Source organism: Podarcis liolepis (assembly GCF_965112155.1).
Source record: "Podarcis liolepis genome assembly, chromosome: 13".
NCBI lineage: Eukaryota > Metazoa > Chordata > Lepidosauria > Squamata > Lacertidae > Podarcis > Podarcis liolepis.
Genome location: NC_139573.1, coordinates 27,194,303 through 27,208,009, shown reverse-complemented (window position 1 = coordinate 27,208,009; position 13,707 = coordinate 27,194,303). Strand labels below are relative to the sequence as shown.

Genomic DNA, 13,707 nt, shown 5'->3' with positions numbered 1-13,707 from the left:
GCTAGTCTACGTAGCTGATAAGGTGATGGCAAGTGAGGCGTGGAATGCGCTCAAGGCTGTCCATGTGCGAGAGACGGCTAGCTCACTGATAACACTGACCAGGAGACTGTACCGGTGTCGGAAGAAACCGGGGGACTCCCTGGTAAACCACCTAAAATTCCTAACAGGCTGTTTCCAGGAGCTAGCCTTAAGAGGGAGGCCTGTGGGGGAAGAGGACAAAGTCTTTATAGTCCTGAGTTCCCTTGATGACAGCTATGATATGCTGGTCAACTCCCTTGAGTCTGTAGAGACTGATAAGCTGACTCTGGAATACGTGACCGGACGGTTGTATGCAGAGGAGGACAGGCGTGCAGAGCGAAAGATGACCTCAGCCCAGCTGTTGGAGCATCCCAGAGGGAACAACAGCCGGGAAGAGCAGAGGTGTCGGGAGCCGGAGAAACAGCCAGGAGGAGCTGCTGCAGACCAGCCGGTGGTCAACAAAGTAAAAAGGTGTTTTTGCTGCAAGTCCAGTGGACATCTGCTTCGGGACTGCCCGAGAAAGCAGCAAAAACAGCAGAAGCACAGGAGGCAGCAGAGAGACTCTACCGCTTGGGTGTCTGCAGATGGTCAGGAAAATGAGGAGCTGTGGGTTCTGGACAGTGGAGCTTCTCAAACCTTTTGTAAAAGAAAAGGACTGCTAACTGATGCTAGGGCTTCAAACAAAAAACATGTAAGTCTTGCTACGGGCCAGAAAGCTAATGTGGTTTGTGAGGGGGAGGTTGTGTTCCCACAGCTGGGACACACATTCAGGAATGTGTTGTGTGTGCCTAGTTTGCAAAACAATCTCCTGAGCATTCCTGATTTGGCAAAAGCAGGCTTTGAAGTAAATTTTGTGGGAGATCAATGCCAGATAAAGCAAAATGGGGCAGTGTTGGCAAATGCTAGCCTTAGAACTAATATGTATGTACTGCAGTGTGAATCTAAGGTTGCAAATGTGCAAAATGTCCCGACCCATGATATGTGTATTCATCTCCTGCACAGGCGTCTGGCTCATGCTAGCTATAAGGTGCTAAACAAAACATTGGAGTTGTGTGGGGGGATGAAAAACATTAAAAGTTGTGATAATTACTTAGACTGCAATATCTGCAAGGAGGTTAAAAGCAGGGCTTGCCCAGTAGGAAGAGCAAGCCAAAGAGAAACCAAAAAACCACTGGAGTTGATTCATGCTGATGTAACTGGTCCTTTTCCACCAAGTGTCTCCCACAACAAGTATTGTTTAATCCTAGTGGATGATTTTTCTAGATTTGGCTGGGTCTATCCATTAAAGCAAAAGTCTGATGTTGCCCAAACTTTGAAGTTCTGGGTAAGAAGGGTAGAAAGGCAACTTGGTGAAAAGGTGTCCTCTATTCAATCAGACAGGGGAGGGGAGTTTATGGCAAGCTCCCTAAGAAACTGGTTGTGTGCCCAAGGGATTAAACATAGGCTTACCAATGTGGCCACGCCTCAGGAGAACGGAGTAGCAGAGCGTAGGGGAGGTGTCTTGCAGACACAAATGAAAGCATTGTTAGCAGATGCAAATCTTCCAATTAAGTACTGGGCTGAAAGTATTAAGACCGCGAATTATATTGGGAATCGCTTGTGGTCAAGGGTACTAGATGACATACCCTATAAAATTCTCTATAACAAAAGTCCCAGTTTGCAACATTTAAGAATCTTTGGGACAAAGGCATGGGTTGACATACCTGTGAAAAACCGAAGAAAAGGTGGGAAAAGGGCACAGCAGTTGCTATTTCTTGGGTATGAAAGTGGTACGAAAGCCTACAGGTTTGAAGATGATAAAAACCTTTTGAGTTATAGTCGATCAGCCAGCTTTAATGAGCAAAGAAATTGGCCCAAGATACATGCAAACCTGCTGCCAGAAAAAGTTTTACTGCCGAGCATACCTGAAAAGGCAGTTAAAACAAAGCTAAGAAGTGGCAGCTCTCCCAGAGAAACTGAAAGGGAGGAAGTAAAGGTTGAGCATTTTTCTCCAGCTGCTAGCATGGAGCAGGGGAAAGAAGAAAGTGCAACAGGGACAGGAGGAGGTAGATCTCCAGAGTCAATCCACCCCAAAAGCAGTCCTGAAGGTAGCCCAGGGGGTGAGATTAATGAACCAAGGAGGTCTGCAAGAAGTAATAAAGGTCAACCTCCAGACCGTTATGGGTTCCCAGCCACCATAAACCAGGTTTGTGTAACTGAGCCAGAAAACTTTGAAGAAGTGCAAGAGTTACCTACTCTAGAGAAAGAGGCGTGGTTAAAGGCAATGCAGGCAGAGTATAACTCTCTGCTAAACAACAATGTGTTTGTACCTACAGAATTGCCTAAAGGTAAAAAGCCCATAAGCTGCAAGTGGGTTTTTAAAGTGAAAAAGCTGGCTGATGGTAGTTGTCAGAGGAAAGCCAGGTTGGTTGCACGGGGCTTTACACAGAGGAAAATGATACATTATGATGAAGTGTTTGCCCCAACAGCAAAGGCTGAAACAGTAAAATCAGTTTTAGCAATGGCAAGTCTGAAAGGGTTAAAAGTTAATCATTTTGATGTTGCCTCAGCATATTTAAATGCTCCTATTGACGCCGAGGTGTATTTACAGCAAATACCAGGTTATGAGCTAGAAAAAGACAGTATGGTGTTAAAACTGCAAAGGGCACTATACGGTTTACACCAAAGTGCACGTCTATGGCATGAATGCATAGACACAACTTTGAAAAAGATGGGATTCAAACAAAGCCTGGCTGATTCCTGTTTATATTCAGCAATGGTGCAAGGAAGTGTTTGTTATTTACTTTTGTATGTTGATGATATCTGTCTAATAACAACTGCACAAAAGCAAGTGTCTTGGTTTATAAACAGCCTAGGTAACAAATACAAACTGAAGTATTTGGGAGAGATTCAGAATTACTTAGGAGTAGAGGTTCAGAGAAATGAAGAGGGCGTTTACTCTCTGAGTCAGAAGGAAAAAATCGAAAAGTTACTGAAGATCTATGGAATGGAGAGGGCAAATGAGGTTGACACTCCCATAACTACCCAGTACAAAAATGAACCAGAAGGGCAAAAATGTGAGAATACAACAGCGTTTCATTCTCTGTTGGGTTCTCTGTTATATTTAAGTTGTTGGACAAGACCCGACATAACATTGGCAGTGCACATGTTAAGCCAAAGGAGTGCAGACCCGGCTCAGAGAGATTGGGTAGCACTTAAAAGAATCCTAAGGTATCTGAAAGGCACAAAAGATTACAAACTGGTGCTGGATACAGGATATGATCAGCAAGTGTATGCATACGCTGATGCCAGCTGGGGGGACAGAGAAAATGGAAAGTCTACCACTGGCTATGCCATATATATTGGAAATGCCCTGGTTCAGTGGAAATCCCAGAAACAAACATTTGTTGCCACAAGTACTTGTGAAGCAGAGTACTCAGCCATAAGCGAATGTGTATCACAAATAGAGTGGTTTGCTTGCCTAACAAAAGAGCTTGGAATACCTTCTGAAATGCCAATCACTGTGCTAAGTGACAACATGGCTGCACAACAGCTTGCTAACCAACAGAACTTTAAGAGCAAGAGTAAACATATTGCGATAAGATACGGAAATGTGAAAAATGCTTTGGAAAGAAATGTGTTAAAGGTACAGCACTGTAACACAAAATGTAATGTGGCAGATTTGTATACAAAATGTTTGGATGCTCCTAAATTTCGAGACTTAAGAGAATTATTGGGTCTCAAGCCTTTGACTTAAGGAGGAGTGTTGGGATTCGCAGGATACTGGATAAGTCTGCAGGCTTCAACAGGATGATGCAATACTCTGCTGGGTCAGAGTGACTCAGCAGGAGTGTGATTAGTGTAATTGGCTACCACCTGTTTTAAAAAGGAAAGCCTGTTTAACAGGGGGTGTTGTGGTTGTGCTGTAGTGTGATGGTGCTGTGGTGGAGAGTATTCGTTTGTAAGTACTCTGTGTGGACTGTTTCTTTTGTAAATGCCTGTATATAACTCACATTAAAAAGGACTGCACTGAAAAACCTGGAACTCTTAGTGCTTTGCTGAAAACGCCGCGTGGAATACGCGACACATATGGCTATGCACACATAGAATTATAGAACTGTAGAGTTGGAAGGGACCCAAGGGTCATCTAGTCTAACCCCTTGCATGGGGTGAATGGGGTGGGGAGGGGTAGTGCCTCTGTTGGTACACAAATGATTCTTCTTGGGTAGTTTGTTTCCCTTTGGTCCCCACCCTCCACTCAGCTGTCACCTGTGGCTCCCAGAAGCTGTCTTCTGGGACAACTCCTGCAGCTAAGCTGGTGTCAAATGTATTGGTGTTTTTTCTCGACCACATCAGTGAGGTTGAGAAAGGGGTCTTGTCATCTGAGCAGCCCAGAACATCCATTCATTTCTGCCAATTCAGTGGTTTGATTGCCCTCAAACAATCAGATTGATTGAGACAGATTGATTCCAACAAATATACTGTAATGTTAAAACACTTTCTTGACCATATTGTATAACCTATTGCAAACAAACAAGAATTAATGCTCGGTTCCCCATCATTTTCCAGGCACAAATACGGGATTTAAATCTCTGTGTCCTTGGTTCCCCACCCCCCATGCCAGCGCTTTCCCCATGAAAACCCACTCTTCCAGGCAGAATCAAGGCAAATGTCAATTCGGGTTTTCTGAGGTTTGACATTTGCTCCAATTCAACTTTAAAGAGTGTTTTTTCATGAGGAAGCTCTGGAGGAGGTGATGTGGAAGCATTCAGAAAAGAAGCTTTAAATTGCAGACAATTTCTGGAAAGCGTGGAGAAAATGTAAGTGTGGGTGACGCCTATCCTTGCCACAAACATTGTACAAAGTATGAATGCTAAATAAACAGATCATCGGGAACTGACCTTAATAGCAAGCTGGACCACTGAAATCCTTACTTTTCCTCCCCAAAGTGAGATCTTTTGATTAGATAGATAGATGACAGATAGATAGATAGGTAGATATAGATGATAGATTTGCATATTCTACCTTGGCCATTATAAGTCTTTGAAAGGGCTACAGGGGTGATTGTCCTGAATGACTGAGACCAGGCTTGGTTTCACCAATAAAAGTTGTAGTTACCACCATTTGGTATACAAAACAAAGCTCATAAAACGTACAGTGAAAGGATTGGGGAGAAATTTCGTTCCCTTCCTTCCACTGCTGTCAGTCTGGGTGTAGGTCAGTTATGCCCGAACCAGCAAGTAAGCTGCCCCTCCCCCATCTGCTTAATATACTCTGCAGCCAAAGGGTGATTTCAGAGGATCCAAAGCAGGTAATGAGGAGGGGAGACACAGAGAGCACCTAGCGTTCTTGGATCTTTTCTGACCCCAATGTAGCTTTCTCTTCTTTGGCAGACTCCAATCTTAACACATATAGAATGACTCCAAAATGTTGTAGACACATAAGTGAAAAATTCCATTTGGGTTTGGCAACAATACACATGATAATCCAGACAGTTATTTGGATGAAGTTTATTAAGAGCTAAGCAGAAAGTAAGAGGACAAATGGTAGTTCAACGATAACAACAATAGTAATAATTCCACAGGTTATCCCATGCCTTGCTATAATGATAGCATAGAACTGCAGAGTTGGAAGGGACTCTGAGGGTCAACTGGTTCAACCTCCTGCAGGACCTATCTTACTGCAGCTACTTACAATCAGTCTTTGGGTCTCATTCTGTGCAAAGTAGCAGCATTGATTTCAAACCCTCCAACATGTCTCCAAGGACACCCTCTTATTATTATTATTATTGTTGTTGTTGTTGTTGTTGTTGTTATCAATCCCTTGCCCATCTGACTGGGTTGCCCCAGCCAATCTGTGTGGCTTCCAACATATATAAAAACATAAAAAACATTAAACATTAAAAACACATTCCCTATACAATGCATCCTTCAAAGGCTGTATAGTTACTTATTTCCTTGGCTTGGGGGTTGCCTAACTCCATACCTCCAAAATTTCTCCAATGAAAATAGGGACATCCTAAGAAAAAGCGGGACATTCTGGGATCGAACCAGAAACTGAGACAACATCTGTAAATCCAGGACTATCCCTGTAAAAAAGGGAAATGTGGAGTGTCCATGATGGTCAAGTAATATGAGGGATGTTGAGAGACAATGGGCTATATGGCAACCGTTCCAACAGGTTTGATCCAGGTAGGTCTTGAATGATATCTGGGCATTGTCCAGACAATCACAAGGCAGTCAGTAGCCAGGGGGACGTCAATCAACACTAATTTAGTCTCTGCAAATTTTGGAAATCAATGCAGAAGAAAGGTAGATTTAGGGTTCTTTATACTGGATGAAATAGACAAACGAAAACACCACTGGAACAGAAGCATGCTAGGAGAAGGTCCAAACGGAGGGAATTATTGCATTGTGAGTTCATGTGACAAAATGTGGGCAGTATCCCTGCATATAATTCTTTCCTGTCCTTTATAATGTAGTTCAGCATTTTAGCAATTTTTTAAATATAAAAAACACCACAGTTCTGGAATGTAGCTGCTATTGCAGTGCATAAGGAATGTGAGAAATTGGGACAGAAGCACTAGCATCATAACCGGAAAAACTCATGCAATAAACCCCACCTCTGGATGTAGCTTGGCAGAAGTTCCCCAGAGTTTCAGGTAAAAATCTTTCCCAGCCCTGCCTGAACTGAACATGGGACCTTTTGCAGACAAAGCTTGCGATTTACCCTTCGGCTCCAATGGTTGGGGATGAAGGGGCAGGAAACTTTCCGACAGAGAATGACTTTCATATTAAGTTATATTAGGTTCCAAGCTTAATTGAGGATGATTCACACTTCCCCCAATAGTTTTCCATCCATTCCCCAATACAGTGGTACCTCGGGTTAAGTACTTAATTCGTTCTGGAGGTCCGTACTTAACCTGAAACTGTTCTTAACCTGAAGCACCACTTTAGCTAATGGGACCTTCTGCTGCTGCCGCACCGCTGGAGCACAATTTCTGTTCTCATGCTGAAGCAAAGTTCTTAACCCGAGGTACTATTTCTGGGTTAGTGGAGTCTGTAACCTGAAGTGTGTGTAATCTGAAGCATATGTAACCCAAGGTACCACTGTACAAAATGTTTAGGAGGAATCTTCAACCCTCACTGAGATATCTTTTGGGGGATTTTTGTAGATTTCACTAGGAGGGAAGCACAATCTTTCCTCACACAAATTTATTTACTATAAATTATCCCACTGTTTGAGTTGTTAGGCAGATACAGGCAAGGTCAAATGAATTAAATTCCCATTTAAATCAAGGATCATATATTAAAGCATAATTAACTTAATGCCATTAATTTTAAGGGGACCACAGGTCTACTAAATCATTCTGGATCCAAGCTAATGCTTTCAGAAATCAGTAGGAACAAGTCCGTACCTATTTTGGAACTTCCACAATATGTCAGTTCATTTTTCTCACCGAAAGGGTCTTCTGTCCCAAATTCTTTTAAAGGCACCCTTTACCTCTTTATTCCTCAAGCTGTAAATGAGGGGGTTCAAAATGGGACCGATAATTGTATAGAAAAGTGAGAGAAATTTGTCAGTGTTTGGTGAGTAAGTGGAATTTGGCTTCAAATATGTAATACAAGCAGAACCATAGAACAAGGTCACCACAATGAGGTGTGAAGAGCAGGTGGAGAAGGTCTTCTTCCGACCCTCTGAGGAGGAGATCTTCACAATGGTGGTTATAATGCCCGCATAAGACATCAAGATCAGGATAAAAGGAAAAGTCACAAAAATCATAGCCACCACAAAGACTGCAATTTCAACCCTTGAGGTGTCCCCACAAGCCAATTTCAGCAAAGGAGGGATGTCACAGACAAAGTGATTGATCACATTTGAGCCACAGTAGGAGACAGTAAACACCATGCTGGTGTGACCAAAGGACATCAGAAACCCACTTAACCAAGATACCACAGCTAAAGTAGTATAAACTTTTTGGCTCATCAGGACGTGGTAGTGTAAGGGCTTACAAATGGCAACATATCGATCATAGGCCATTGCGGCCAAAAGGAAACATTCTGACCCACCAAGGAAGAAATCAAAGTAGGTCTGCACAGCACATCCGATGAAGGAGATGGATTTATTTCCAGAATGGAGGTTTGCCAGCATCTTAGGGACATTGACTGATGTGTAGCAGATCTCCAGAAAAGACAGGTTTCTTAGGAAGAAATACATGGGGGTGTGGAGGGCAGAGTCAACCAATGTCAGAAGAATGATGAGAAGGTTTCCTGTCAGAATAATGATATAAAGTGCCAGGAAAGTGGAGAATAATGCACTTTGCAGGTTTGGATCATCAGAAAGACCCAGGAGGATGAACGCTGCTGGTGTTGTACTGTTTTGTAGAATGTGTTCTTTTCTGTTATGCATCCTGGAAAACATGAATTTAGGATATGATTGGTTCTACAAAATCTTTTTATATAGTGTATATGTGGAACTCTGTTATAAGAGTACCTAGCAGATCAGGGAATGATCCAAAGTCACATAGCATACTTCTAAAACAGAAGTTACTAAATTCTGGTTCTAGCATTGTCTTCATATTATACCTTCTATGCATTATATTTAAGCTTTCATGAACTCTTTGAAGAATGAGTGGAATATAACTACATGACATGCTTTTAACTACTGTTATCTCGTGTAAATTTTATATTATAAATAGCTGATCTAGCTACATCAGTTTTAAGCCCTGTTGTTTTCAGTGCTAGAATAGAATAAAGTATTTAACTGAAATCAATAGGATTTAGAAGTGATCTTATAATAAATATTCTAAATTACGCTTATAGCTCCCATGTCTTCTTAATATGGGGAAGTTTTATTTTAATAATCATTGACCGATTTCATGGAAAATGCAATTCATATAATCATCATTTTCTTTATTAAAAATAGGATTTATAAGTGCCAACCTTTGGTAGGATTGTTCCTCAATAAATGCATCAAACTTGAAAAATAATAATTGTCCAAGAAATAATTTAGTATCAATCATGAGGAGTGTACTAAGAGTGAAACAAGCCAAAGCCTTCAAAAGAAAATAATCTCGTACTTACGGAATACCTGGAAGGTCACACCCAGCTCTCTGCTCTTGACTCACCAGTGGCACTAGTGATTTTTCAGCCACACTGATAGAAGGCAGGGATCTTAGGCTGCTTGCAATGTATTTGCCTCTTCACCAGCCACAATGGCCATGTTTTATTTTCCCATATTCTTCCCTCTGGGAGCTGTGCTCCCAAACAGATCACAATGAATGACAGTTGGAGTGGCCACATGCGTTATTAAGGTTATTCATTGTGACAGTTCTTTTAAAATCCTTTGCTTGAAGGGACATACGATTGTACGAACATGCACAGGTCTCTGTACACATTTGCTGGTTTGCTGCATGTCACCACTTTAGTGCATGATTTGTTTGCTTCAATCCTTTATCCACCTACCTGAATGTGAGCCTTTTTAATCTCAAGGGAATTTACTTCTGAGCAGAAATGTACTGGAATGCACTGTTAGTGTTTCTCCCCCCCCCCTTGCTTAATATTGACTTATAATATTTGCTTTTAATTTTCGCATATCACTTTGAGTGACTCATACAAACAAAATGGAAACCAGCAACAGCACTTGGTTGTGAACCCAGCCCATTGTTAGGAGTGTTTCTTTCCTGATATCACATAGTGATATTTTGTTTTTCTTATTTTCAGCTCCTTTGTCTATTTCCACCAAACTGAAAGGAAATTTTCTTCTAATGTGTCTAAACCATTTCGGAGTCATGCTACATGTGTTCAAATTGGGGAATGATGAAGAAAAGAAGGCCACATTGGGCTCAGAGTACAGCCAGGAAGGTTAGGTCTTCCCTGCTTATTACGGTACTTACCTTGGGTCCTCCCTATCTGGGGAAAATCATCCCCATCTGGGGGCAGAGGGTGCTAAGCAGGTGTGGTGACAGCTTACTTGATAGCTCTGGCCTGATTGGCCTATCCATACTGGCAGTTGTGGAAGGAGGGGAATTAAAGTTCTTCCCTGCTTCCTTTGTACGTCTTATTGACTTTGCCTTATATATCACATTGGGCCAACTATACCCTTTCTTGGTGAAACCAAGCCTGGTCTAAATCATTCATGAAAATCACTCCCTGTTGCTCTTATAATGACCAATGTAGTCAGTATACACACACACATATAATCTCCCAGACATGGAGATTATAAAAAAATATTTTGAAATAAGAAAGTAAGTATTTAGGTGGTTCAGCTTGCTTGTAAGGTCACTTCTAGATGACCTGTTTATGGAGAATTCATCCTGACTTCTTTGTACAAAATTTGTAGCCAGGTTAGGCAACATCAGCTATTTATTGAGTATTCATTCTGGACTGCTATATGCATTGCCCATGTTTGTACCTTATGGTTGTCACTTAGGTGCTGCCAGGGATACCAACTTGAATAAAATATTGGGGGGGGGCAGATAAACCCAAAGTCCACCAGTCCCTGGGGCAAGCCTTGATTCACTTTCCCAGATTGTCCTGATTCAGTTCAGGATTGTGGGTCTTTGCGGGCCATATGCACAGACCTAATGAATAGCTGCTGATGTTTCTAAAGGGAGAGAAAAACTTTATAGGCAATTTAATATATGATGTATTTTTATGATTTAATTTATTTATTTAATAAAAAGTATACATCGCTTGATTGTAAAGACAAACTTCAAAGTCATTAAGAGAATAAAACGATCAGGAAAAACAGTTAATATCAACTATTGAAAATATTCAAAAAATGAAATCAGCAGTAAACTAAGAACAGATAAGACATACATCAGCACCCTAGATGTTTGGGTAGGCTTGTCTAAACAAAAATGTTTCTTAGCAGGCACAAAATAGATTACAGTCAAGGTGCCTACCTCATGTCAACAGGCAGGAAGTTCCAAAGCGCTGGTGCTGCCACACTAAAATATCAATTTTGATCTTTTATTCAGGCCCTTTTGTTACTTTTGTGGCATGATTGTTGCTTCTGCGTAGGTCAGCTCCAACTGCAACTGCATGTTTCTGTCATGTAATTCTACTCAATATTGATCCAGAGTAGATTCCAATGTATAGTTAGCAGAGTAACAACTTAAATATGTTGCAGGCTTCCCAAAAAATAGACAAGAGGCAATTGCAGAGCTTTACTGCTACTGAAGGCAAATGAGCACAATGGTCACAAATCCAATACATTCAGGATTGGCCCTGTCCATAAGAAATCCAGTTACAGCAGACTTAACTTAAACTTACAGTAACTTATAAATGTAAACCTTAACACTAAGCATACAGTGGTACCTCGGGTTAAGAACATAATTCATTCTGAAGGTCCGTTCTTAACCTGAAACTGTTCTTAAACTGAGGTACGACTTTAGCTAATGGGGCCTCCTGCTGCTGCCGCACCACCGCCACGCGATTTCTATTCTCATCCTGAAGCAAAGTTCTTAACACGAGGTAATACTTCCAGTTTAGCAGAGTCTGTAACCTGAAGCGTCTGTAATCTGAAGCATCTGTAACCCAAAGTACCACTGTACTATGTACAGTATAGAACACCACACCAGAAGGAAAAGAGATAGAAAGAGAAAGTGAAACCCAGGCTCCTTTGGGCCTTAGTTTTACAGTCAGCATGACCTTGACAGAAGAGAGAAGAGAACCAGTTCAAACCAGCTGTACTCAGCTTCTCTGAGGGAATAACCCAAATATCATGAAGTTTCTTTCACACAGAGAAGCTTCTAGAACCCTCTTGAACTAATTAGAATAGGAAAGATCTCTACACATTAGATCAATACTTTCTGCACTAAGAAATGCAGTCTCAACCTAGTGCAGGGATGAGGAGTCTGTTGTCCTTTGGATGTTGTTGGACTGCAGTTGCCATCATTCCTAAGAGAGAATGAGAGAGAGTGTGGTGTAGTGGTTAAGAGCGGTAGACTTGTAATCTGGTGAACCGGGTTCGATTACCCACTCCTCTGTGTGCAGCTGCTGGGTGACCTTGGGCTAGTCACACTTCTCTGAAGTCTCTCAGCCTCACTCACCTCACAGAGTTTTGTTGTGGGGGAGGAAGGGAAAGGAGAATGTTAGCCGCTTTGAGACTCCTTAAGGGGAGTGAAAGGCGGGGTATCAAATCCAAACTACTACTCCTCTTCTTCTTCTTCTTCTTCTTCTTCTTCTTACCACTGAGGCCAACAGCAACCAGAGGACAAAAGATACCCTACCCCTGCTCTGGCATCACCAATTTCTGAAGGGATAAAGGACAATTGGGTCACAAGAATAACCTAGAGATTTGGCCCTTAAGAGGTGCGTAGCCATTTCCAAAGAGATTGATTGTTTAATTAGTCAGACACCAAAATGAATGTTTCCCATGCCTACAAACTGTCTGCTTTTGGCTAACAAACTGCTCAGGGCATGTTTCATTTGTCTGTTCCTCAGGCTGTAGATAACAGGATTGAACATGGCTGGAGCCACAGTAAAGGTGAGGGAGAGAAATTTGTCTGTAGGAGCTGGATAACTAGAACTTGGCCTCAAGTATGTGAACATAGCTGTGCCAAAGAAGAGGACCACAGAGAGCAAATGTGACGAGCACGTACCAAGAGCTTTTTGCCTACCATCTACTGCAGTGATTTTCAAAATAGCTAGAAATATGAGAATGTAGGAGACCAGGATAAATATGAATGGTGTGATGAGAACCAGGAAGACAGTTAGAATTCTCTCCACCTCGTTTATGTACGTAGTTGGGCAGTGCAATCTTACTAATGGGCGGATATCACAGAAGAAGTGATTGATGATACCTGGGCCACAGAAGGGGAGGGAAAATACCAACCATGTCTCCATAAGCGATATGGACAACCCACTGAGCCAGCATCCAGAAACCAACAGGAAGCAAGCCCTCCTGGTCATGAGCCTCATATAATGCAAAGGGTGGCAGATGGCCAGGTAGCGGTCATATGCCATAATAGCCAGGAGGTAACACACAGCAGCTCCAAGGAAAACATAGAAGAACAGCTGCATGGCACAGCCAAAGAATGAGATAACTTTTTTCTCTGACATTAGGTTCACCAGCATTTGAGGAAGAGTCACAGATGCATAGCAGATATCCAAAAGAGACAAATGTCTAAGGAAGAAGTACATGGGTGTATGCAGAGTGCGATTTGATATAGTGGCAGCAAAAACCAGCAGGTTCCCCATCATTATGAACAGGTAGATTAGCAGAAAGGCAGCAAAGAGCACAGACTGTAAATCATATCTGTGTGAGATTCCCAGGAGCACAAATTCAAATGTGGTGCTGCTTGTGTTCCTTTTTGTGGTTTCTTCTGCATGCTCCTCCTGCAAGGATTTTTAAAAAGCAACTGTGATATGTGAATTTCTGATATTAGGACCTGCAAAGGAAAATGTTTCAACCCGCCTTTAGTTTTGGAACAGGTTATTTTCCACCTTTGTGACAAAAGAGAAAGAGACAGCTATAGGGGTTAAAATGTTGGACTAGTAGTAGGCCATGAAGCTAACAGGGTGACATTGTCTTGGTCATTTTCCCACAGCCTAAGGGACTACCATATTTTTCCATATAGAAGACACCCCCATGTATAAGACGACCCCTATTTTTGGGTGCCAAAATTTTGAAATCAATACTTTTTAGTTGTTGAACTTTTGGGATATCACAAAAAGATCCCCTGATCGATCTACCACCCTGGCT

At 41.9% G+C, this 13,707-nt stretch overlaps 2 protein-coding genes across 2 annotated transcripts in view; both read right to left on the bottom strand.

Annotated features, from left to right (window-relative positions):
* The window catches only part of LOC310691043 (olfactory receptor 10A2-like), a gene marked incomplete at its 3' end in the record, with an annotated part of 59,722 nt that overhangs the window by 19,631 nt on the left and 26,384 nt on the right, over positions 1-13,707 (bottom strand). The gene's annotated exons all lie outside the window — the stretch shown is intronic.
* Positions 7,453-8,406, bottom strand: LOC310692538 (olfactory receptor 10A7-like; the record flags this gene model as incomplete). The annotated part of the gene is made up of 1 exon (XM_083473484.1): positions 7,453-8,406. One exon carries the CDS (start codon positions 8,404-8,406, stop codon positions 7,453-7,455), a length of 954 nt encoding a protein of 317 aa, XP_083329610.1.